This window comes from Panicum hallii, chromosome 9, assembly GCF_002211085.1.
Source record: "Panicum hallii strain FIL2 chromosome 9, PHallii_v3.1, whole genome shotgun sequence".
NCBI classification, from domain to species: Eukaryota; Viridiplantae; Streptophyta; class Magnoliopsida; order Poales; family Poaceae; genus Panicum; species Panicum hallii.
Genome location: NC_038050.1, coordinates 70,380,621 through 70,402,944, shown reverse-complemented (window position 1 = coordinate 70,402,944; position 22,324 = coordinate 70,380,621). Strand labels below are relative to the sequence as shown.

The following is a 22,324-nucleotide window of genomic DNA, read 5'->3' as shown; positions in this document are numbered from 1 at the left end:
GTAACCTACGCGTGAAATTATGGAAAAATAACTAAGACCCAATTAAAAAAAAAGGTATAGAAAACCAAGGTACACTAGTTTATGCTAGTGGATGAATTTTATTGCACTCACCGGCCTACTTGTTTTGCGAGGCGACATACCCATCGATGGTGGGAAGCATGCAATGAATTCGTCAATCTCAAGATCTGTCGGCTTACTGTACCATACATATTCATTGATACGGAGGTGTACTTAAGAGCTATGCATAGGTGTTGTGTCCCTCCCCCCACCCCCACCCACAAGAAGAAAACGAGAAAGAGAAATGTTGGAAGCCGTGGATAGATCTTCCCCTGTTCCAAGAAGGTCACTAATGTTTGAGAAATGTATCGTGTTCAAGATAAGTTAATATATATACATATAGGTAGGCGACTATGCTATGTGTATTGCCTCAGTGGTAACCATGATGATTCGGATGGATCATTGGAACTATGTAGGATCCACATCATATTAGTATGTCATCTGCTGCCACCATGCCACGCTATATGTGATGCGGTAATTAATTGGGTGGATCATTATAACAATGTAAGATCCATGTCATATTAGTATGTCGTCTACTGCCACCACACCACACTATATGTGCGATGTCGGTAGTGAATCAGGTGCATTATTGGAACAATGTAGGATCCACGTCATATTAGTATGTCATCTGTTACAACCACACTGTATGTGCGGTGGCAATAATGAATAAGGTGGATCATTGGAATGATATAGGATCCACGCCATATTAGTACGTCGTCTACTATCATCATGCCACCATATGTGTGATGGCGGTAGTGAATTGGATGGATCATTGCAACGACGTAGGATCCACGTCATATCATGTACCTTATCGCTCGTATCTCTGGGGAAGTTGGGATATTTTTCTAAGGTAAACGGATCCTGCTTTCCTACTATGATTTATGGAGACCAAAAATAAAATTGATTTTCTTTTTTCCATTTTAGAATATATGTGATTCATGAAACCCGACGTGCACCTCTTTGGGAAGGCAAAAAAACTTTGATTACTAATAAATATTTATATCTCCATCACCACCAAGTTACTTCTTGTGTGCATGCAAATAAGATCCAAAAAATAGTGTTTCCCAATTGATATTCTCAAATTCCCACAATTATATTGCAGATGTAAGAAAGTCCATTGCCACACTAAAATTAGAAAGTTAACTTACTGTGGCTAGTTCCTGCTTTAAAGCTAAGAATAATATGTATTATTCCTTCTTATACCAATGTTCCCCTTTTCATACACGCAATTTCTAAAAAAAAAGCTATATTCAATATGTGTGCTACAAGTTGGCCAAAGCACATCATATCAAATTTTCGCAAGGAAGTATACAGTTTCCAGTGAATCATACAATAGTTAATGTGTAGTAAACAGAGTAAGGATTGAAACTAGGGTGCCTACATCCAGAGCTCTCTTGCTATTAATTAGAAGAGCCCCATGAAATCGAATCATCCATATATAACACTATAAAGATTTCCATGAAATAGCAGCTAGTTGTAGATTTGTAGTTTAAGTACATGATTCATTTAAGGCAACTGTCGAGGTCCAAAGTTTCACTATCTTAGAATTTGACAATTACTATTAATTAGAATCTTTTGAAGTGCAACTATGCAAATTGAGACTAATTGTACAAAGCAAAAGCTTCAGAGCAACTACATTCAGCATTTCAGATATATGTATTTCCATGGCAAGAACAAGCTTACAGACCAAACGGTTGTTATTGCATAAAGAAAACTTGCTTCCTTTTCTTGCTCGAGATAATCATTTATATAGTTGTATCGCCTGCTTGTACATAAGATGGCACGGATCATGGCACATGACCCATCTCATAGTTTTATGGTTGAGTAGGATTGCAGCCACCCATATACCCAGAAAGCAGTACAGGTTTCCAAATATCACCGCTACATTTGAGCTGGTTCTTGCGCTCCCCTTTATCTGCTAGACTTGAATGTTAATAGCAACCTGCATCATATCAAATACAGTGGAATGTTACTAGTTTCCTTGGTAGGGTGTATAATATTCCATAGTCATAGATCATTGGTTCCACTTGGTGGCTGCATAGATTGAAGTGTGTTTTGCTTGCATGATCGAGTCATAGCATTAATATTGAATAACAAGGACAAGTGGATGCATATGAATTGATCAGACCTACTTCCCAATAATAGCATGGGAAGTGGTACTGGACCTTTTGCTCTTCATTGACAGAAGAACGGGCTGAGGTATCCAATTTCTTGACCCTGCAGCTGGAAGCATGATATTAAAAAAATCATTTGAATCTAGCACGCAATTAGAACTGTCTACAAGATTGCATTAGATCCTTTGAACTGCCATCAATAACTGCACGGCCTGCCTCCTTGCTGACACCAGTGTCGTCCATCAACTTTCTCATTTTCTCTGACCCCAGCCATTCTCCAACTGAAGCATAAATGTTTGATAGAAGCACATAATTCCCACTTGCATCACTCTTTGCCTTTAGAAGTTCCCTGTTCGCATGTTCAGCCAGTTCAATTTCACCATGGATCCTACAAGCCCCAAGCAAGGTCCTCCATATGACAGAATTAGGCTCGACCTTCATTGTGTCGATGAACTCAAACGCTTCTTTGAGCAATCCTGCACGACTCAGCATGTCAACCATGCAGCCGTAGTGCTTGATATTGGGCTCAATCCTGTACCGTTGTTGCATCAAGTTGAAATACTTATGCCCCCTGTCAACCATCCCACCATGGCTGCAAGCAACAAGGACAGCAACAAAGGTGATTTCGTCAGGCTTGACATTTCCATTAAGCATTTTCTCAAACATATCTATGGACTCGTTGACATGTCCATGCAATGCATTTCCTCCTATGATGGAATTCCAAGTCGAGACATCCTTATCTCGAATCGACCAGAACACCTCATGTGCGCTCTTCATGCTCCCACACTTTGCATACATGTCAATCAGTGCGTTTCCAAGAACGGTGGTAAGACCAGTTCTTGAAAACCTCTCTGACAGATAGGAGTAGAGCCTCCGGCCAACATCGAGAGCCCCAGAGTCAGCACAGGCTGACAACAAGCTGAGCACCGTGACAGTATCTGGCTTTTCTCCCATGCACTGCATCTGCTCAAAGAGTTCCATCGCAAGCCTGTGAGAGCCACATCTCACGTACCCAGAAATCATGGCGTTCCACGACACGACATCACGCTCAGGAACCTGGTCGAACAGCTCCCTCGCCATGGCCATCTCTCCCCGCTTAGCATACGCTGTGATCATCACGTTCCAGGACACGAGGTCCTTCACAGGGCTCTCATCGAACAGCTCCCGGGCGGCACAAATGTCCCCTCTCCTTGCGCAGCCGGAGATCATCGCCGACCACGCTACAGCGTCCCCGCGCGCCCCGCTGTCGAACAGCGCAGCCGCCACCTCTAGATCCCCGCAGCTCGCGTGCATGCCGATGAGCGCGTTCCTGATGAAAGCGTCAGACTCGCACCCAGCCTTGACGACGTGCGCGTGGACCTGCGCTCCGGTGCCCCCTGCGCCCATTGCGGCGCAGGCGCGAAGAACGAACGGGAACGTGAGCTTGTCCGGCCTCACGCCGCCGCCGCAGTCGCTGCGGTGCCGGCCCATGCGCGCGTAGATGGAGAGCGCGTCTCGGGGCGCGTCACTGTGCGCGGCACCGCGGATGAGGGTGTTGTACATGAACCGGTCCGGGTGCGGGATTCGGTCGAACACGAGACGGGCGTGCTCAATGCCGCCGCGGACAGCGACCGACGAGGCGAAGATGAGCTCGCGGAGCGCGGAGGGGTCGGAGAGGAAGCCCCGGAGCACCATGAGCGCGTGGACCTGCTTGATCTGGCGGAGGCTGCGGCACCGCCGCCATAGCGCCGGCTGCCGGCGCTGGGTGCCCGACTTGCGCAGCATCGCTGTGGCAAGCTCGGCAGGGGGAACGCGCGCAAATGGTTCAGCGTCTCACTCCAATTCGGTTGATGCATTGAGAGCACGTCAAAGAAATGTCCACTTCATGGTCTCCGGGCAGTGAGCTCGCACCCCAAACTCCTTCAATGAGGCGCTCGCCGCCCCGCCGCGGGCGACTGTGCCCTCTTCGTCGCAGCGCCGCACCGAGATGCCGGCTTACACCACCATAGTATTGTGCCCGGATCCACCGTGAGGACAGCGCTCTTCCGCGAGCGGAGCCGAATGCGCTCTTCCGCGGCCGCGTGGGATCAGTGACTTCTCAGGGAAAGCTCGAAGCGGCGGCGGATTTCACCTCGTCGCCGGCCGCCGCCGCCGCCGTGGGGTCAAAAGCTACCACTTGACGGGCCTAGTCAATAAAAGGTCGTTTCTGTAAAGTTCCACCTGCCGTTTCTGTTCGCGCTTGATCTGCCCCGCAGAGGGTCGATCTGACTGGTTCAGAGTCACCCCAAATCGGATCGCGATTACTAATCGCGATCCATTTCGGAGAATCGTTTGAGAGAAATATCAAACTATAAGGGTTATCTAGAAAAATAGCCACTGCCAATTCGCCCCACGCCATTCAGAGCCGCACGAAGTTGATCTAACGGTACAAAATCCTCCGAAACTGGATCGCGATTAATCATCGCGATCCAATTTCGGGTGTGTTTGAAGCGACTCTGAAATGCTAAGGGTGGTTTCGGTAAATAGCCGTCGGAACCAGTCCCTACGTCGTTACCAGCCGCACATAACCGATCTGACGGTTCAAAGTCGTCCCAAATTGGATCGTGATTAATGATCGCGATCCAATTCTGAGGATGTGTTTGAACGAAAACTTCAACACTAGGGTCTGTTTTAAAAAATATCGGCGGTCATAATAAGTCCATGCCTACGTTGACCCGCTCCGCTCTCGCTGCTCGTCGGCGTGTCCTCGTCCCCGATGACGGCGCCGGCGCGTCGTTCCTCTCCTCTCCCATTGTTCGCTCCACCGCCTCCACAGCATCTTTGTCAAGCCCCGTATGCTTCCGCCTTCCGCGACGACTCGTCCATGGCGACATCATTTCCGCCCGTGAAAATCTCGCCGACCTCGCGTGTCTGCGGTCGCTCTCGACGTGTTCGGCGAAACGCCGCGAGAGGATGCCGTATCCTACGCCTCCATGGTCTGCCGGCACCCGAAGGACCGCGACCTGCCGCGCGACCCCGTCGGATGCTCGGATCCCGCTCATATTTCCATGCTTTACCGTAAGCAATTTCTGACACACTCAGACACTTCACTAATTACTACCATTGGTGACAACCAGAACAAATTGATCGGAGAGGCAAACATCCTACGCATCTATGTTAGAGCAGCATACATGGCAGATTGCATCGATTGCATATATGAGAGATTTTTTTTTAGAGTTTTAGGAGCCACATGCCCCCCGTCTTAACTATGATGCAAAGACAGCCATAGATCTTTTACAGCACTGAAGGTTTTGGAACCAGCAAGCCTGACACACCACGCAGGGCGAGCAGCTAGGCAAAACTAAACAAGATTAAAAGTCTGATACAGGAACAGAAAAACTAGACTAAAGAGCTGAACCACATGCACACAGCTTGGAGCGCCCTTCTTCAGAATGTCAGCATCTCTGCTTCGCAGATGCGCTTCAGGTCGTCCGGCATGATCTCCAGGTCCCAGCTGTAGTTGATCAGTCTCCAAGCAGATAGGGAAGCAGCCGAGATCCCTCTCTTCAGCCAGTAATTCTTCCAGGTCTGGATGCAATCCTCTTCAAGTCTTCGACCCAAGTAGTTAGCCTGTCTTTCAGATTGCCACGACAGAGAATTGTCCAATTCTGAACTGTCCCAGCAATTCTCATGAGAAGATCTCCCACATCGCGCCACCTCGTGTTCTGAAAATGAATATCATTTCTTAACTTCCAGATACACCAAAGAGTAGCCGAGGAGATCATATTGTGGACTATGAAATTTTTATTACAGAGCCATTTACTACCTACTGACTCAAAGTCAGAACCTATCTCCACACCCAAAAGTTCAGCGATACCATATATGAGAGATTATTGATAGATATAATGGCTGCCTCAGACACCCAGTTACACAAAGATTACATCCATAATTTGGATCAAATAACCACACGGCCCTTAAGACGCGAACGCCATGGAGAGAAACTTCTCCATGCTTATGTAGAAAAAAAATGAAGCCATGAAGGGAAGGATTTACTGCACACTACACCATTTACAAGGAAATGAAATACAAAGAAGCTTTTAATGCTTTAGTGTTACAGAACTAGATATACATTTAATGTTTATTAGCCCTCAAAATTTTAAAACAAAGGGCCGCTTCAAGAGCATATGGGTCTAATTTTTAAATTACAAAGCTTCTATATGCATATATAAAAACTATCGAACTCGGCAGTCTCCAGCAAATTGATTTATTCATTGCTCGGTTCAACCCGACCGTCATCTCCATCCATGTTCAGCGAAGGATCACTTGTATTTGGAATATCAGAAGGTGGGGCAAAGCTCTTGGGTTCAGATTCTTCCAAGCCCTTTTCTGTTGCAAGACTCTCAGTCTCAACCCCATGCCTTTTCAGAGCATCTTTGAACTTGTGAATCTGAAATATCACATAATTCTAGTTTAAAATAGCTTAATAGGATGTATTCACAAATAGAGATCATCTAATACTTACAGTTGAAATTGTGCAGCTGAAACTACAGATACGACCTTCAGCACCTCTGTAAAAGCGGAACAATGGCAAGACATAGACATTGAGCCTCTTACAGATCTCTGTCTGTTCATTATAATTAACCATGAGAAATTGCAGTCCTGGATACATCCTGGCAAATTGATGTACCTTTATGGACATGACAAAAAAGGTATTATATCAACATGAATTATGTAGAACATGATATTGTAAAATTGTTGAATATGCATGCTTGTATTTTTTTTTACCTTTGAGTGTATGCCCTTGCAAGCTCCACAGCTAGGTGAAAAGAAGTGCACCACTGTGAACTTATCTCCAGCCATTAATAGCTGTTTATCAAAATCTTCTTGTGATTTGATATTCTTCATGTTGTCCTTCATGTCCTTCTCCCACCACTTTGTGCGAATACCCTAATACCACGATTGAATATCAGTGCCATCTTTGTCATGCTTCAGCATGTGTTTGGATGGATGTTTGAGTCGTGTTATTTCTTAACAAAACTGTTAGATTTCTCTATTTTGAGGCAAACTTAGCATTAAGCTTAGATAGAGAAGGCATCTTAAACCAACGATCTTTTATAATTTTGTACTTTTCATTATTGCATTATATGTCTGACCAAGCAGCTAAATCTCTTCAAAATAAAACCACCCAGTGAATAATCTGTTCATAAAGTAATGGAGTGGTGTAACTTAATTGCTATTCATATAGATCTTCCCTTTGACTGAATATTTGAATTAATATTTTCTGCATTAAGTTAAGAGGAAACATGGTTTTCTAAAATTTTTAGATCCTCTGTCCTCTAGGAACTGCTTGATACTCAGTACTTGACATAGATTGATCTGGACCAGATAATCTATATTGACTTTATTCTATCTGGATTATACCTTTATGGGAACTTGTGTGTTTTTGTGATTCAAATATGTCCAAGCGTTACAGTTAGTTTCTGATTAGTATGGAAATTACCTTTTTGGGATCTTTTGGTACAGCTCTAGTGATCTGCCAACCAGTTGAGGCAACCTTTTCGGTGGGCAAGAATTGCTTCCCCTTGATCCCATTGTAGTTCCGAGTTAATATCTTGAAGCAACCATCAGATCGGTTGCTTGCATATCCACAATGAGATGAACGACCAACAACCCAATGGTTCATCAAAGCTGAAGCCATCAGCGTCCTTGAACTGAAAACAGAACAGAATATGTAACAAGTCAGCACTGAATGCTACAGAGAAGGGCGTATTTCAAAGCACTACATGCCTCAAACTAACTGGACAAGCTCTACAAGAGATGTCAATCATGTAGTGGTGAAATGGGGATGTCCTAGGATGAGGTATTTATAGCTGAGGGAAATTTTGTTTCAGAAAGTATAACACTATACCTCATCCTAGCTACACAAACCCCTTTTCGAACTTTTCATTTTTAATGCATGTTTATCACTCGCAAAAGTGGTTCTGTTGCTTGTCAAAATTGATATAGGTGCAGTCAGAAATTTTGTTTCTTGTGGTCATGTTTGGATTTGTTAGGTCCTTTCTTTCTTCTGTTACCTATTTCCAAGCTTTAGCTTTGGTGTTTCTTACACTCTCTTCTGACTTTTATCTGAGGCGGCACGGCTTATGCTCCGGGATAGAGGAAGCTGATGTGTATTTGGATAAAAAGTTGGCATTTTGTGACCTTTTTTATATCTATATCTACTTTACTGGAATGTATGATTATTGGATTTGTTGCTGAAATTGTGGAAGGTCGGTGTGTCTTGTACTGCAATGCGGTTGTGTGCTCAACTTGTTTTACGTAAATTAGTTGCATTTCGTCCTCTCGGCATCACCAGATAGTGCAAGTCAGCCCTCTGGTTGTGTATATCCCATTCCTTCAGATTTAATTTCCCATCTGCGTGATCTGGTTGGCACAATCGCGCTAGGCTTACATGCTGAGTCTTCATACATATTTGACTATTTGTCCTGACTTGCAAGTTGCAATCTCCGCACTCTAAATTTTACTGATGAGTTACACTACAAGAAAACATGCATGTAATTTCTGAACAAAGTAAGTTGACGTATTGCTTTCCTTTGGAGTTGAGAAGTTCTAAGGGAAAATAACCCTATAGGACCTGTTCTTGGCACAAATAAATGCAAAATTAAAAAAAAATCTAAGGACATAATTGCAGTCAGATTTCCAAACAAGGCAACCTACTAACTTACACGCGTAAAATCTGGAAAGAAAAACTAAGACTCACTAGAAAAGGAAATAGGAAACCAAGGAAGGAACGGTGGAAACTTATGTTATCAGATGAAGTTTAGTTGTACTCACCAGTATACTTTTTTTCGGCATGCATGTAATTCGAGGATTGTTGCCTTAACTTTCTTTATGAGGTAACACACTTGTTGACAACACTTATGTGGTAACTTTGTCAATCTCAAGATCTGCCAACTGAAACTATAATAGGTGTTCATAGGCATGGTGGTGTGCATGTGTTTGCATATGTTCTATGTTTCTTGTGGAAAAAAAAAGAAATTTATGGCAGCCAGGGAGACCGCCACCCCCCCCCCCCCCCCCACGCGGAAGGTGCCTAATTTCCGAGTTCTTGGTGGGGTGAGACGATGTATATATAGGAGCACGGTTGTGGATGACGTCTATATGTCTAAAACCACCATGGCACACTACATGTGTGGTGGCGATAGTGTATCTGGTGGATCACTAAAAGGGTGTAGGATCCACGTCATATTCGGCTCCTTATCTCATGTATCTCTTAAGAAGTAGGGTCACTTTTTCTCGGCTACGTACCATTTCCCACCACTTTTTTTAAAACGCAAAATGTAAATTTTGACTACTAAATTTTTGGATATCCACCACCCACCACGAAGTTACCTAGTAACTGCTGCAAATAACATCCAAAAACTAGTGATTCTCTATTGATATTTTCAAATTTCCATAGTACATGGCAAGCGCCACAAGTCCATTGTCACACTAAAACTAGAAAGTTAATTAAATGCAACTAATTCGTGGTTTAAAGTAAATATTGCTATCTGATGTACCTTCTTATACACATGTTCCACCTTTTCTAACAAAAATTGCATCAAATTTTGTGTCCTACAAATCGTGTGTGCTATATCATGTAAAGAACACAAGCTTGCTTTTTGTTACTTGCAAATGGCAAAATGACAAAAAACATAATTTTTGCACTTTGAAATGGCAAATTTTAATTTTTTTTTCTATTTCAAAATTTTGATTCTAGTTCTCATTGTATGAAATGATGGAACTTGATTTTTATCAGATGAAATTATGATAGAGGTATATATATATATATTTTTAAATTTGGTGGTATCGAGAATTGTTTCTATAATTACTACATCAAATAGTATTAAAACAAATAAAAGAAAGCACTTAGAGGCTTTCAACCTATTTCTTTGAACTTGGTGCGTTAAGCTTTTTTCATGAAGTACAGGAGGAAAAGGAAGACCCCGTTTGGCATAGTGATTTGGTTTATCGAAGAAATTATTTGGACAAAAACTAATTCTGATTCTCTTGAGAAAAATATTTTTTCATAATTTTGGTTTGTGGAAGAATCCGAGAAACATTTATTGTTCCATCTCTGAATCTCTAAATCATTTGGTAGAGATTCTCCTTCTCTCCAGAATCAGTTTTCCATTTGGTAGGGATTCTCCTATTCCTAGATAGAAATGGTTTGGAGAATCCGTACCAAACGGACCCAAGATTTTAGCCACTATCCCATATTGTTTTGAGGATCATATGGGTTACCAAATTGTTGCATTAACCCAAACCCTAAACACATGATATGCATGCATTTTCATACTTTGATTCCCGACCACAAATTGTTAGTCCGTTATGTTGCATGCCTTGTGATATAGAGAATTGCAAGCTGATTTTTTTTTTGTTTCTGTATCTGACATAACTCATCTTATTACATTTGTATGGGTTACTAGACAAAGATTTATCTAATCTGGTTAAAAAAACTGTTTTAAAAGAGAAAAGATATAAAAAAGTATGAGTGACTAGTTCCAAATTTCCTCGTTATTTTTGTTGAAAAAATGAATAAGTCTACTCCTTCCAACTTATTCAAGTTTTTTTAAAAAAACTATTTAACGTTTACTAACCAAGTACTCTACCCTAGACTATCCAAAACCATTTTAAAAAACTTTTAGTGGGTTTTCTTTGCGAAACATAGAACAGACGGGCACTCACATAATGCGTGAACACTTGAACGCGCACACACACCCTACACCTTTAGTGGTTTGAAAGGTAATTTTGCTTAAGTAGTGTTACACGTGGATTGTGACATGGAAAATGTATTTTTTAAATAATTCTAAAGTACCATACATATGTTTGCGACCACCAGATTTAAAGTCAATGACAAGATCAGATTAAGGTCGGTCATGAGATGAGAAACAATTATAGCAGGTCTTCACATATTCTTTTATATTATTCTTTTCACAAAAATACAATATAAATGTAGATGCTCACATGCGCGCGTGTAAACTCTTGCCCCTTATGACGCACACTAAAAAAGAAATCGATGCTCGTAGTCCAAGAGCGGAGGGGTGAATTAGGTAACTTAAAACCTTAACCTATAGCCTCTATTTAATTTGCACAAAATATAAACTAAAACATGCTATCTAGATGCGCAACTAAGGTTCTTCTAGTGTGAAACTTCCATCCAAAAAGAGTTTTGCAAGTTATAGCCAATCCTAACAAGATACTATACTAAAAATGTAAAGACACACAAGTTGCAAGAATACAATCCGGGAACGTAAAAAGGGGATGAGAGAAAGAAAACTCTCACAAAGACTAGGCCACTAAGGCTCACGTCAAGTCCCCAGTTATCTTGATGCCGCCTTCACTACGGAGCTTCTCACGAAGGAGGGGTCTCCTCATCCCCCGCACAAAGCCGTCGTCGCCGCTCCACACCAAGCCGGAGGGTCGAAGACTTGATGGCGAGCCACCAAGACTCCAAAGGGCCGGCACACCGAGATACAAACTTGTGGTTCACTAAGAACCAACACAAGATCACAACACCTTGCTCTCACACCTCTATAAAGTTAGCCTAGCACTGCACCTTAAAAAATTTATGCTAAACATAAGAATTTGATCAATGAGCTTTTTAGTTGGCTTAAAGAACTCCAGCAGAATTTCTGCAGCTTCTCACGAACTCTAACGGCCTCAAATGACCCGGAGTGAGGCCTTATATAGGCTAGAAGGCAGCTCCTAGACGTTGTATGCTTTTATCCAGAAAAGCACGGTCACAGCCGTCGGTTTAGCTGGTCTCTTTGAATCAGCAAACTAGCCGTTGATTTCCTCTTTGCCATGCGTGAGCTTGCTTGCATCATTGCACCGACACACCGTCGGTGCAACTGGTGCTGAAGATCTTCGCTTCTTCAGCTCCAGAACTCTTTGGAGGTCTAAACGACCAATGCACCGACACTAGCGTCGGTTCAACCGATGCCTCTGGCATTTTTCCATTTGATTGCCATATCTTCTCCATATTACACCAACGCCTCCCTTCATGCACCGTCGGTTCAACCGGTGCTACTCGGTTCAACCGGTGCTACTGATCTTTTTTGCACTTGATTGTCATTGCAAAATCCAATGCACCGCTCAATTCACTTTTTGTGCCGTCGGTTCAATCGACGCATGTAATCATGCTGCACTTGTCCAATCTGTCGCTGCGGTCATTTGGACACTTTATCAGCAATTTGGAAACTTGTTAGTCCCATTAACACTATATTATCACACAATTACCAGAATTACAATTATAGACTAATGAAACCATATTTCTTACAACACCATCTCCATGAGCACCTCACATCACTACACGTCGGTGTCGATCCAATAATGCAATAACCTGGTTTTGATGACGTGGTGGGATTAGTCACTGGAATTGTGTGGCCGCCATACTCAATAATGCTATCATGACTAGCCAATACGCGTCGTATCTCAATCGCTCATCATCATAGTTTGAGGACACCAATATTAACCATCATAACATCACACGTTTTGTAACTTTTTTGTCGTGCGGTGGACTGTTCCAATGATTCCAGTCAAGTCAATGGACCGCCGAACAAGATATTTGGGGTTGGGGCACTGTCACTTGACTCTGAATATTAAGTCTTCGCAGGGTTGTTGAGACATCGCTGTTTCCACCATCATAAATTCCTCAACGAACTAATTATAAAACTACCAACTAAAATGATTGGACAGATTTCATTATGCTGGGTCTTGTAGCTGATGAGCTTCCTCTTTCCAATCATCACTGGCTTCTTGTATACAAGCTATAACCACCATTAGCATTACCAGGACCTGGAGAAAATGGAGGTGACAGCGCTGAGTGTTGGCAAGTCCGTGCTGAATGGAGCGCTTGGCTACGCCAAATCCACCATCGCGGAGGAGGTAGCTTTGCAGCTTGGTGTTCAGCGTGATCAGGTTTTCATCAGGGACGAGCTTGAGATGATGCAGTCTTTCCTGATGGCTACACATGAGGAGAAAGATGAGCACATGGTGATTACGACCTGGGTGAAGCAAGTCCGTGATGTGGCCTACGACGTCGAGGACTGTCTCCAAGATTTTGCTGTGCGTCTGGAGAAACAATCCTGGTGGCGCATCCCTCGTACGTTGCTGGACCGCCATCGCGTGGCCAAGCAGATGAAGGATCTTAGAGCCAAGGTCGAGGACGTCAGCCAAAGGAACTTGCGCTATGGCATCATCAAGAGCTCCAAGGTGAAGACAGCTGCAGACAAGTTCAGCATGGCTGGTACAGCCACAATGTTTGGCATCGAGGAAGCAAGGAGAGAACAGGATAAAGCAAAGGTGGATCTCGTTCAACTCATCAGCAGGAAGAACGAGGACCTTAGAGTGATTGCAGTCTGGGGAACAAGTGACGTGCTAAGGGAGACGTCCATCGTCAAAAGGGCGTTCGACGATCCCAAGATGTGTAACAAGTTTCAATGCCGCGCATGGGTTAAGTTGATGCATCCTTTCGATCCAATAGAGTTCCTGCAAGGCATTATAAGGCAATTCTATATATATTCTCTTCGGGGCGCTGGGGAAATACGAGTAACCATGGGGGCAGAAGTTCTCCAGAAGATGAGGAAGATGAAGGCAGATGATTTGGCTCAGGAGTTCAAGGGACATTTGAATGACAAGAGTTACCTGATTGTGCTAACTGATTTATCCACCATTGAGGAGTGGAATCAGATTGTAGCATGCTTCCCTAATAACAGGGAAGGGAGCCGAATCATAGTGTGCACAGAGCATGTTGAGGTCGCAAGCTTATTGTGTTTTGGGAAAGAAGGCGGGGTACCAGAGCACATGCAGCTGTCTGTTGACCACTCTCTCTATGCTTTCTGCGAGAAGGTAATATCATCTAAATCAACTTGTCAGCTAATTCAAGTTACCAATGTTCCCTTTGAGCAACGCAAGCGAGAGCTTGCCGTGTCTGATTGGAATTTAGCTTCCGTTCATGGGTCGATAATTAGGTGTTGTGGACCTGGCAACGGTAGCCTATGTGGTTCATTGTTTAGAGCATATCTTCTGTGTTTTGTGGGAAAGCACATGCCCACTCTCTGTGGGGTCTTGGTTTCTGCAAATTGTGGCATCTGTAGTTGTACTCTCATGATTGTGCGTGTGCGCACGCTCATGTCTGCATGTGTACAGAGTAAATATTTTCTTCTAATTATGCGTCCATTACAATGAATTAACAATTATCTCTAAATAGTTCAATAGGTGCCTTAACCGTAACTCTTTCTGTAGATGAATCAACGCTCTTTTCAGTTGTAAATTATATGATGGTCAGATAGTTAATTTTTCAGATATTCTCATTTGATCGAAGGATTAATAGAATTATGTAAACAAGTGCAGGATTTTAAACTCGGCTTAATATTGTCCTGGCAACAAAACTAAGAACCTAATGATTGTTTGCCTGTGCATAGGGTTCTGAATATGGAATCAATTTAACAGAGCCAGGGTCTAGCTCAAATGCAGCTGCTACCAGCATTAACAACTCTGTAGACAGAAAGAATCTCACTCGTATTGAGTCGATGGTAGCATCTTTTAAAGAATCTCAGCTCATAGGGCGAGAGAATGAAAAGGCTGATATTATCAAACTAATTTCAAATGAAGACAGCCAGAAACTTGAGGTGATCTCTGTATATGGAATGGGTGGTCTTGGTAAAACCACACTAGCCAAAGATGTTTACCAAAGTCAAGAGCTCAGTGGTATGTTTCAAAAGCGTGCTTGCCTGACAATCACACGTCCTTTCGATCCAGAGGAGATCCTAAGGAGCTTAGCAATGCAGCTGGATGCAGAAAATCTCGGAAATACTTGGACTGGACAGTCTCTTGCTGGCCTTTTTGAAGGAAACAAATACTTGATTGTTCTTGATGATCTATCATCCACCCATGAATGGGACACTATAATGCAACATTTCCCTACCACAGAAACAGCAAGCCGGATCATAGTCACTACAAGGGTAGAGAAAATTGCTAAGCATTGTTCGAAGAATCTCGAAAACTTATACAAGCTCAAAGCTCTAGGATACAAGGGCTCATGTGACCTGTTCACAGAAAAGGTACTTAAAGTAAAATATTTTTCTGCGAAACACTTAAAGTACAATATTATGCTGGATTTTCCCTTAGAATTCCCCCCCTCCCCCCCTCCAGAATGCTATGCTGGGTTAGTTTTAATTGGAATTACATTTATAGGCATATTACTTGGTTTTTGTTGGTAGCTCATGTTGGGTTTTACCTCTAGGCTACCATAACCTGCTTGGGACTAAAAGACTTTGTTATTGTTGCATAGTACGTAATTTGTTTTATAAGGCACATTATCTTTTCAATCTTGGTTCTAAAACATAACTTGTGGATGTAGATTCGATGTCAGTTTCTCTGTTTTGCTCTTATTGACTAATCTTTCTAGAGTATAAATAAATCCAATGTACTTATTTATATGTGTGGTAGTGCAATAACAGGATGGACTCTAGTCATTCTTTGGCATTTTTTAATTACTTTTCATGTCTCAGTTAATATAAAAGGAATGGTAATCATATCATACTCCCTCCGTCCTGAAATATAAGGCATTGAAGAGTTCAAATTTATACTCAAATATAAGGCATCCTAAGACTTTTGGATAAGTATTAAAGGAAATCATTTAACTTTCCTTGACTCTTAGCATACTTACCTTTTTTATTCCTTCCTTCCCTACTTAATCTTAAGAAGAAATGGTAAACGAAGAGCTCTCGGATGGTACATGCGTCTTTTGTTCTCTCTCTTAATTTATCTCAGAATTGCTAGAATGCCTTAGATTAAATAGAAAGGCTTTTTTTATCTAAGTTACTTCTATTTTGAATTGTGGTACCATGTTATGGTACTTAAGCACATACAAACATGTCAAATTGGTTCACTTTGCCCCCACCTTTATCTTAACAGACCCTCCCTCTCCCCTAAGACCCATACACCTAATTTTAGCATTCTTAGTGTAGATTAGGTCATGATGTCGTTATGTCAAGTTTCTCTTTCCCTACTTAGTGTCCTGTTAGGTACGGTTTAGGGGCAACTGGGATATTGTGTGTCATCATTTTTGACTAAATGCGTGACAATCCTCAAACATTTGCATGGTCATGTAAAAATAGGATTTCATATTTTAGCTGTGTTTTTTTAAGTTTGTTACTAGATGCTGCGGAAATTGGAATTTAGGTTTTTCTTTAATGCATGATCATGGTCTGATTAGGTAGGAATAGAACTTGATGGGGATTAGAGCTACTAGGACTGGGGCAAATTGAAACTATATTAGTTGTTTATATGGGTTTGATTATACGACATGTATTATATGTGGTTTTCTGAAACTAATAAATACGTCACTTCAGTAAGGGGCATAATGTAACTCACTCTTACTTTAGAGTACTGCTAAAGAACATATATGTTGTTTGAATTTCAGGTATTTGGGAAGATTACAGATTTGGATGATCAGTATCCTGAATTAGTTGAAGAAGCAAAACTAATACTAAGGAAGTGCAATGGACTTCCCCTTGCAATAGTTACCATTGGTGGCTTCTTGGCAAAGCAACCAAAAAGTCCCATGGAGTGGAGAAAATTGAATGAACACATTAGTGCTGAGTTGGAGATGAATCCAGAGATTGGTATGATTAGAACTGTGCTCCTCAAAAGCTATGATGGTCTACCTTATCACCTAAAATCTTGTTTTCTGTATCTGTCCATCTTTCCTGAAGACCATAGTATAAGCAGGAAACGTTTGGTGCGCCGGTGGACTGCCGAGGGTTACTCTAGCGAAGTGCGTGGAAAGTCTGCTGAGGAAATAGCTGACAGCTACTTCATGGAACTCATAGACAGGAGCATGATCCTGCCATTCAAAGCATCATTTGGTAGTACAAAAGGAATTGACTCTTGCCAAGTCCATGATCTAATCCGTGAAATCAGCATCTCAAAATCAATGGAGGAAAATTTAGTGTTTAGACTGGAGGACTGCTCTGTCATAAATACCCAGGGCACGATGCGCCACCTTGTTATAAGCAGCAACTGGGAGGGAGATCAGAGTGAATTTGAGAACACAGTGGATTTGTCCCGTGTACGATCATTGACAGTGTTTGGGAAGTGGAGATCATTTTTCATTTCAGATAAGATGAGGTCGTTGCGGGTGCTAGATTTGGAAGGCTCATCAGGTCTAGCTGATCATCATCTTGGACAAATTGGGAAGTTTCTTCACCTAAAATACCTTTCTCTCAGAGGATCTAATGATGTTTCTTATCTACCTGACTCATTCGGTGACCTTAGGCAACTTGAGACACTAGACATCAGAGACACAAATATTATGATGCTGCCAAAAACCATCACCAAGCTCCGGAAGCTACGACACCTTCATGCTGGCAGAAAATTAACATATGTGCATGAGCCAGAGTATATTGAGAAGTGTCTAAACCTTCATGCTTGCTGTGCTGCACTCCCCAGCTTCATGTTGGGCCTAAACGGAGCTAGTGTGATCCCAAGAGGAACCAGGAAACTAAAAGCCCTACAAACATTGCGAGTTGTGCACCTTGCATGGGGAAATGCTGTTCTACAGGAGATAAAAAAGCTCACCCAGTTGCGCAAGTTAGGCGTAGTTGGCATCAACAAGGAAAATGGTCCAGAGTTTTGTACAACCATTTCCAACCTCAAAAGGCTAGAGTCACTGTCGGTGCAGTCAGATGGGGAGCAAGGCTTGCATGAATGTTTGGATGGCATACACTTTCCTCCCAAAAACCTCCAAAGCCTTAAACTAAATGGTGTCCTGGTCAAATTACCGAAATGGATTGGGAGCCTTCATAACCTTGTGAAGTTGAAGCTACGCGGCACCAAGCTATTGGATCTCAATGCTGCTATACAGGTCCTCGGGAATCTGCCAAACCTGGCCATCCTACGTCTGTGGTGGAATTCATTTCAGGGTGGAGAACTGCATTTCCAGAGTGGGGCTTTCAGAAACCTCATGGTGCTCGAGTTCTGGGAATTGTGGGGCACTGAGCTGGTGAACTTTGATGATGGAGCAACCCCCAAACTGGAGCTTCTGCGCATCAGGTATTACAGCGGGATAAGTGTAACTGATTTTTTCGGGCTAGAATTTCTGCCAAGCATTAAGGAAGTACGGCTCAATATTTACTTCATACCGAATATGAGGAACCCATACATGGATGCAATTTTGATTGGAGTAGATCACGAAGCAAAATTCAAGGAGGACTTGCGGGTCCAGCTTGCTAGGAATCCAAACCAACCTATTTTGAAGTTTGAATAAGCTTGGAAGTTGGGACTACATTTGCAACCCTATCAGGGTTCTTTTGGGACATAAAAAATGGATGAAGAGGCTGTACAGGAATTTGCGATATCGCTGCACATGATGCATGTCATTGGAACGTTCCTAGAAGATATACAATGTGTGGATAATAAATTAGCTCGAAGACTGGAAGAGTATGTTAACCCTCTCCTTTTCCCCATGACTCGAATGAAGCACCCTAATGTACAGAAGTTTTTGTGTAATCTACCAGTTGATGGGTACTTCTGAAGGTGGTTGCATGACAATGAATGATAGAGGTGGGGTTTCCCAAATCAGCATCTGGATTCTTGCCAAATGTAAGGATTTGGTAAGTTCCTAATTTTGGTTTGCATCACCTCTCAATTTGTGTCAGTTATGATTAATGTGAGTTTTTGGAAAATGCTGTCAGGTTTCGACAAACTAGTCTTCTGGTAGTGGGGTTTGTGTGAAGATTTAAGACGCTGCAATAGGCCAATACCACTTCAAGTGGAATTCTTTTTGTGGCAATTTCGAAGGACTGAATCCCGCTAAACATTTACCCAAGAACTATACAACCGATTGAATTGTGTTTGGATGCAGAAACTGCTCATCATATTTTACGTGCTGATGTATCCTGGCTTGGTCTTTTGCTGATGTCAGATGCCCCCTGCCCTGTCTTCTCGAGATCCCAAATATTACATCATCTAGATCCTACGATAATATCAACTAAATAATCAGACGGCAACTTCTTAAGACCATGCATGGGGGCATCTTCAAACTGGTATAGTTTTTTTTCTATTATTATTGACTCATCACATGTCTCGAGATCCCAAAGATTACATCATCATCTAGGATACTCATCAACTAAATAATCAGACGGCCTTGGAGACTCGGAGCTTGAGGCCGTGCGCCATGGAAAGAATGGTCATCATGCGGTACTCGACGGGGTGCCCCTCCAGCAGCTGGAACCTGTAGAAGCGGCACAGGATGGCCAGCGCCATCTTCATCTGCAGGTACGCCGAGTCCTTGCCCAGGCAGATCCTCGGCCCCGCCTGGAACGCCGTGAACTTGAACGGCGACGCGTTCCGGAACGCGCCGTCCTCGTTGATCCACCGCTCCGGCCGGAACGTTGCCGCGTCGGCGCCCCAGTTGTACTCCATCCGCCCCATCGAGTAGGGCACGTACGTCACCATGCCGCCGGCCCTCACCTTCGTCCCGTCCGGCAGCACGTCGTCCTCCAGGATCCCCTTCGGGTCCTGCATTGAATTGGAAGCTCACTCTCTCTCCTCAGTACGGCTGTGCGGATGCTACGGTGACCAGTCGCGTTTGCATCGGAGGTCGTGCGTGCTCACCTGAGGGACGGCTGGGTAGAGGCGGAGCGTTTCGGTGACGCAGGCGTGGAGGTACACCAGCTTGCCGAGGCTGTCGTAGTTGAGGAGGCTCGCGAACTGCGCCACGCGGGCGGCGAACGACTTGTCGTCGGCGTCGGGGCCGCAGGGCACCAGTGCCACGCCCTCCTCGCGCGCGCGCTCCGCCTCGAACGCGCACAGCTCGCGGCGCAGCTTCTCGGCCACGTCCGGGTGCGACATGGCCATGTAGGTGAACCACGACAGCGTCGTCGCCGTCGTGTCCCGCCCGGCAATCACGAAGTTGAGCACCACGTCCCGGAGGCTCTTGTCGTCCCCGAGGCCGCCGCTGTCCTCGCCGGTCTCGCCGAGCTCGATGAACCGCGATAGGATGTCGTGCTTGATCTGTTCGTTGCCCTCACACATCATTTTCATGCCCATTCTCCATCCCAGCAAATTCACTGAAGAAATGAAACAAACCAAGCAATTACCTTTTCCTGTTTGCCGCTGGCCCGGGCCTCGACGATCTCGGCCTTCCTCCGGCGGATGACGCTGTAGGTGAACTCGTCCACGAGCTTGATGCTCTGCTCGAGGAGGGCCTCTGACCCGACGTGCAAGAACCTCTTCACGCGCCACAGCGGGTCGATGAACCGCAGCGTGACGATGATGTTGGCGGCGTCAAACGCCTGGGCGAAGCTGTTCTCGGGGAGATCCGGCGACAGCGTGCCGATCTCAACCCCGAACCCAACCTTGCAGATCGAGTCCAGCGTCATCCTCATGTACAGTTCCTGAATTGCAAATATTTCTCGGGTTAGAACAATGACTGCCCCAAGAAATGCTCATGTTGGCAAGGGAGTGGTGAACAGATGATTCACCTGCATGTCCACAACTTTGCCTGCCTTGGATGCTTGGCTCAGTATGCCTGACAGCTTCAGTGAGTATTCTCTGAACACAATGGCGCTGAAATCTCTCAGGTTCTTGGAGGCAAACTCGAAGCTTGCCGTCTTCCTCTGCTTCCTCCACAACTCGCCGTCGGCGTTGAATATGCCGTCGCCGAGCAGCACATCCATGTAGGATCTGTACACGTCCCCCTACGCAGCGTTCAGACATTTGAATCAGTTTCCAGTACTGAAAAATTTACACAGTTGAGTACTGCAGAAACTGAACATTAGTGGGTTCAGTTCTTTCACCTTGGGGTAATTGGTGAAGTTGGTCTTGAGGACATGCTCAACATTCACCGGGTCCGCGATGTAGGTGTAAGAAGTGAAGGGCATGTCGACGGTCACCGTCCTGTGCTTCGCCAGGTACCCGACAAGCCAGTCGTGCATCCTGTGGTAGTTCCTCAGCTGCTCCACCGTTGCACCGATGACCGGCCATGATCTTGGGCCTTTCTGCTTCCTCAGGCTCCACTTGTGGACTAGGATCCATGAGAGGACGACGAGGAAGATGGCAATGTACTTGTGGAGCCCTGTCAGTGGTAAGAACGGCGTCGCCGGCGTGGCATGAGCTTCCACCATGGCGCTCCTGATGAAGGGTTCAGTCTGCAAGAGATGCTATGTATGCAGCGTCGGCTGGCTTTGTTAGGTGATATATTGGACACTGCAGTTACCAAACTTGGGACAATCTTGGTGTGACTGAAATTAAGATGGTTTCATTCATATGGTGTCCCTGACCTAACTCCCGGACAAGTTGGGGTTTGCGTTTGTGTTCCTTTTTGTGATCTGCCAACCAAGAAAATGAGTCACTCTAATACACAGGTTATGCATTTTATTGCAATTAGGACATGCTCTATTTCCGTTGTCAGACATCGTATCCAGTGTTGTGATCCATCAGCTCGGTACACTGAAGGTTCCAAACTGAACCAACCAGAAAGAAAATTATGAATTCTGTCTATAGTTCCTTAATTGAGGCACAACGATACAGTCCTTGATCCTATATGCAGTTCAAGTGAAATATGTACATCCTGAAAGAAGATTGTGAACCCGAAGCGGTTTTTTCCCCTCAAGGATTGCTGGGTTGGCAAGTCAATGTCCAGCGAATGCTATAACCGATCTTCCCAATGGGAGGCTAACGTTGCTGCTGTGTCACCTGGTGCTCTTGCCAATTTGACCTTGCTTGGTGTTGGAACTGCTCATGTCATGTGCTGCTCTGTGGTAGAGTTTATTAAATCGTGTGCTGTTGTTGACTTACTGTGCATGGAACCAGGACATTTTGAACTTGTGATTATCTACCTAGTATAGTCGGTCTGCAAGAGATCTACCTGGCAACTGCACGTTGGGGACGCCACCTTCGGATAGGCTCGAAGGCCTGGAAGATGTCTCAGGCGGGCGACCCAAGAGCGCGAGACGTCGGCAGTTTCCCCGAAGGAGTTCACCCCAAAGAGAACAAGAGGCGAAGCCCCGAAGAAGGACGATTCAAGGACTGCAGCTGGACAGAGGTCTGGCGAAGCGCGAAGACCGAAGGACGAGCGCCGAAGGCTCTCGTGAAGGAGTTAGTCGTGGGGCGTAGTGAGATGTAAAGTGGGCTACGAGAGGAAA

General features: G+C 44.2%; 4 protein-coding genes across 9 annotated transcripts; 1 reads left to right on the top strand and 3 right to left on the bottom strand.

Moving 5' to 3' along the window:
* Positions 1-1,562: 1,562 nt before the first annotated feature.
* Positions 1,563-4,345, bottom strand: LOC112876076 (pentatricopeptide repeat-containing protein At5g15300). Its single transcript, XM_025940113.1, has 2 exons — positions 2,190-4,345; positions 1,563-1,999 (listed from the first exon to the last, which is right to left on the bottom strand). The coding sequence occupies exon 1, from the start codon at positions 3,933-3,935 to the stop codon at positions 2,325-2,327; it is 1,611 nt and encodes a 536-aa protein (XP_025795898.1). The 5' UTR covers positions 3,936-4,345; the 3' UTR covers positions 1,563-1,999; positions 2,190-2,324.
* Positions 4,346-6,157: 1,812 nt separating this feature from the next.
* LOC112876270 (thioredoxin-like 1-1, chloroplastic) lies at positions 6,158-8,287 on the bottom strand. Of its 2 annotated transcripts, none has more exons than XM_025940343.1 (5): positions 7,917-8,287; positions 7,630-7,840; positions 6,915-7,076; positions 6,652-6,816; positions 6,158-6,576 (listed from the first exon to the last, which is right to left on the bottom strand). In XM_025940343.1, exons 1-5 carry the CDS (start codon positions 7,955-7,957, stop codon positions 6,394-6,396), a joined length of 762 nt encoding a protein of 253 aa, XP_025796128.1. In that variant the 5' UTR covers positions 7,958-8,287; the 3' UTR covers positions 6,158-6,393. The 2 variants fall into 2 exon arrangements, with proteins under 2 accessions (XP_025796128.1, XP_025796129.1); XM_025940344.1 differs by having other exon boundaries at positions 6,436-6,576; positions 6,687-6,816.
* Positions 8,288-12,887: 4,600 nt separating this feature from the next.
* On the top strand, positions 12,888-19,194 carry LOC112874774 (disease resistance protein RPP13-like). 5 transcript variants are annotated; one of them, XM_025938295.1, is made up of 5 exons: positions 12,888-14,021; positions 14,597-15,235; positions 16,600-18,617; positions 18,695-18,779; positions 18,872-19,194. In XM_025938295.1, exons 1-3 carry the CDS (start codon positions 12,978-12,980, stop codon positions 18,442-18,444), a joined length of 3,528 nt encoding a protein of 1,175 aa, XP_025794080.1. In that variant the 5' UTR covers positions 12,888-12,977; the 3' UTR covers positions 18,445-18,617; positions 18,695-18,779; positions 18,872-19,194. The 5 variants fall into 5 exon arrangements, with proteins under 5 accessions (XP_025794080.1, XP_025794076.1, XP_025794079.1 ...); XM_025938291.1 differs by having other exon boundaries at positions 18,695-18,790; XM_025938294.1 differs by having other exon boundaries at positions 16,600-18,740.
* Positions 19,195-19,281: 87 nt separating this feature from the next.
* Positions 19,282-22,244, bottom strand: LOC112874776 (cytochrome P450 704B1). The gene is made up of 5 exons (XM_025938296.1): positions 20,978-22,244; positions 20,663-20,878; positions 20,279-20,575; positions 19,794-20,192; positions 19,282-19,697 (listed from the first exon to the last, which is right to left on the bottom strand). Exons 1-5 carry the CDS (start codon positions 21,302-21,304, stop codon positions 19,314-19,316), a joined length of 1,623 nt encoding a protein of 540 aa, XP_025794081.1. The 5' UTR covers positions 21,305-22,244; the 3' UTR covers positions 19,282-19,313.
* Between the last annotated feature and the right edge of the window lie 80 nt (positions 22,245-22,324).

Excerpts from the sequence above, each read along its gene's own strand:
- LOC112876076 (XM_025940113.1), bottom strand. The coding sequence starts at position 3,935 with ATGCTGCGCAAGTCGGGCACCCAGCGCCGGCAGCCGGCGCTATGGCGG.
- LOC112876270 (XM_025940343.1), bottom strand. The coding sequence starts at position 7,957 with ATGATTGACATCTCTTGTAGAGCTTGTCCAGTTAGTTTGAG. Across the intron at positions 7,841-7,916 it reads GCTTGTCCAGTTAGTTTGAG|TTCAAGGACGCTGATGGCTT; the intron begins GCATGTAGTGCT and ends TTCTGTTTTCAG. Across the intron at positions 6,577-6,651 it reads TCAGCTGCACAATTTCAACT|ATTCACAAGTTCAAAGATGC; the intron begins GTAAGTATTAGA and ends GTGATATTTCAG.
- LOC112874774 (XM_025938295.1), top strand. The coding sequence starts at position 12,978 with ATGGAGGTGACAGCGCTGAGTGTTGGCAAGTCCGTGCTGAATGGAGCG. Across the intron at positions 14,022-14,596 it reads TCTATGCTTTCTGCGAGAAG|GGTTCTGAATATGGAATCAA; the intron begins GTAATATCATCT and ends GCCTGTGCATAG. Across the intron at positions 15,236-16,599 it reads GTGACCTGTTCACAGAAAAG|GTATTTGGGAAGATTACAGA; the intron begins GTACTTAAAGTA and ends TTTGAATTTCAG.
- LOC112874776 (XM_025938296.1), bottom strand. The coding sequence starts at position 21,304 with ATGGTGGAAGCTCATGCCACGCCGGCGACGCCGTTCTTACCACTGACA. Across the intron at positions 20,576-20,662 it reads GCAAAGTTGTGGACATGCAG|GAACTGTACATGAGGATGAC; the intron begins GTGAATCATCTG and ends TTTGCAATTCAG. Across the intron at positions 20,193-20,278 it reads CCAGCGGCAAACAGGAAAAG|ATCAAGCACGACATCCTATC; the intron begins GTAATTGCTTGG and ends GGCAACGAACAG.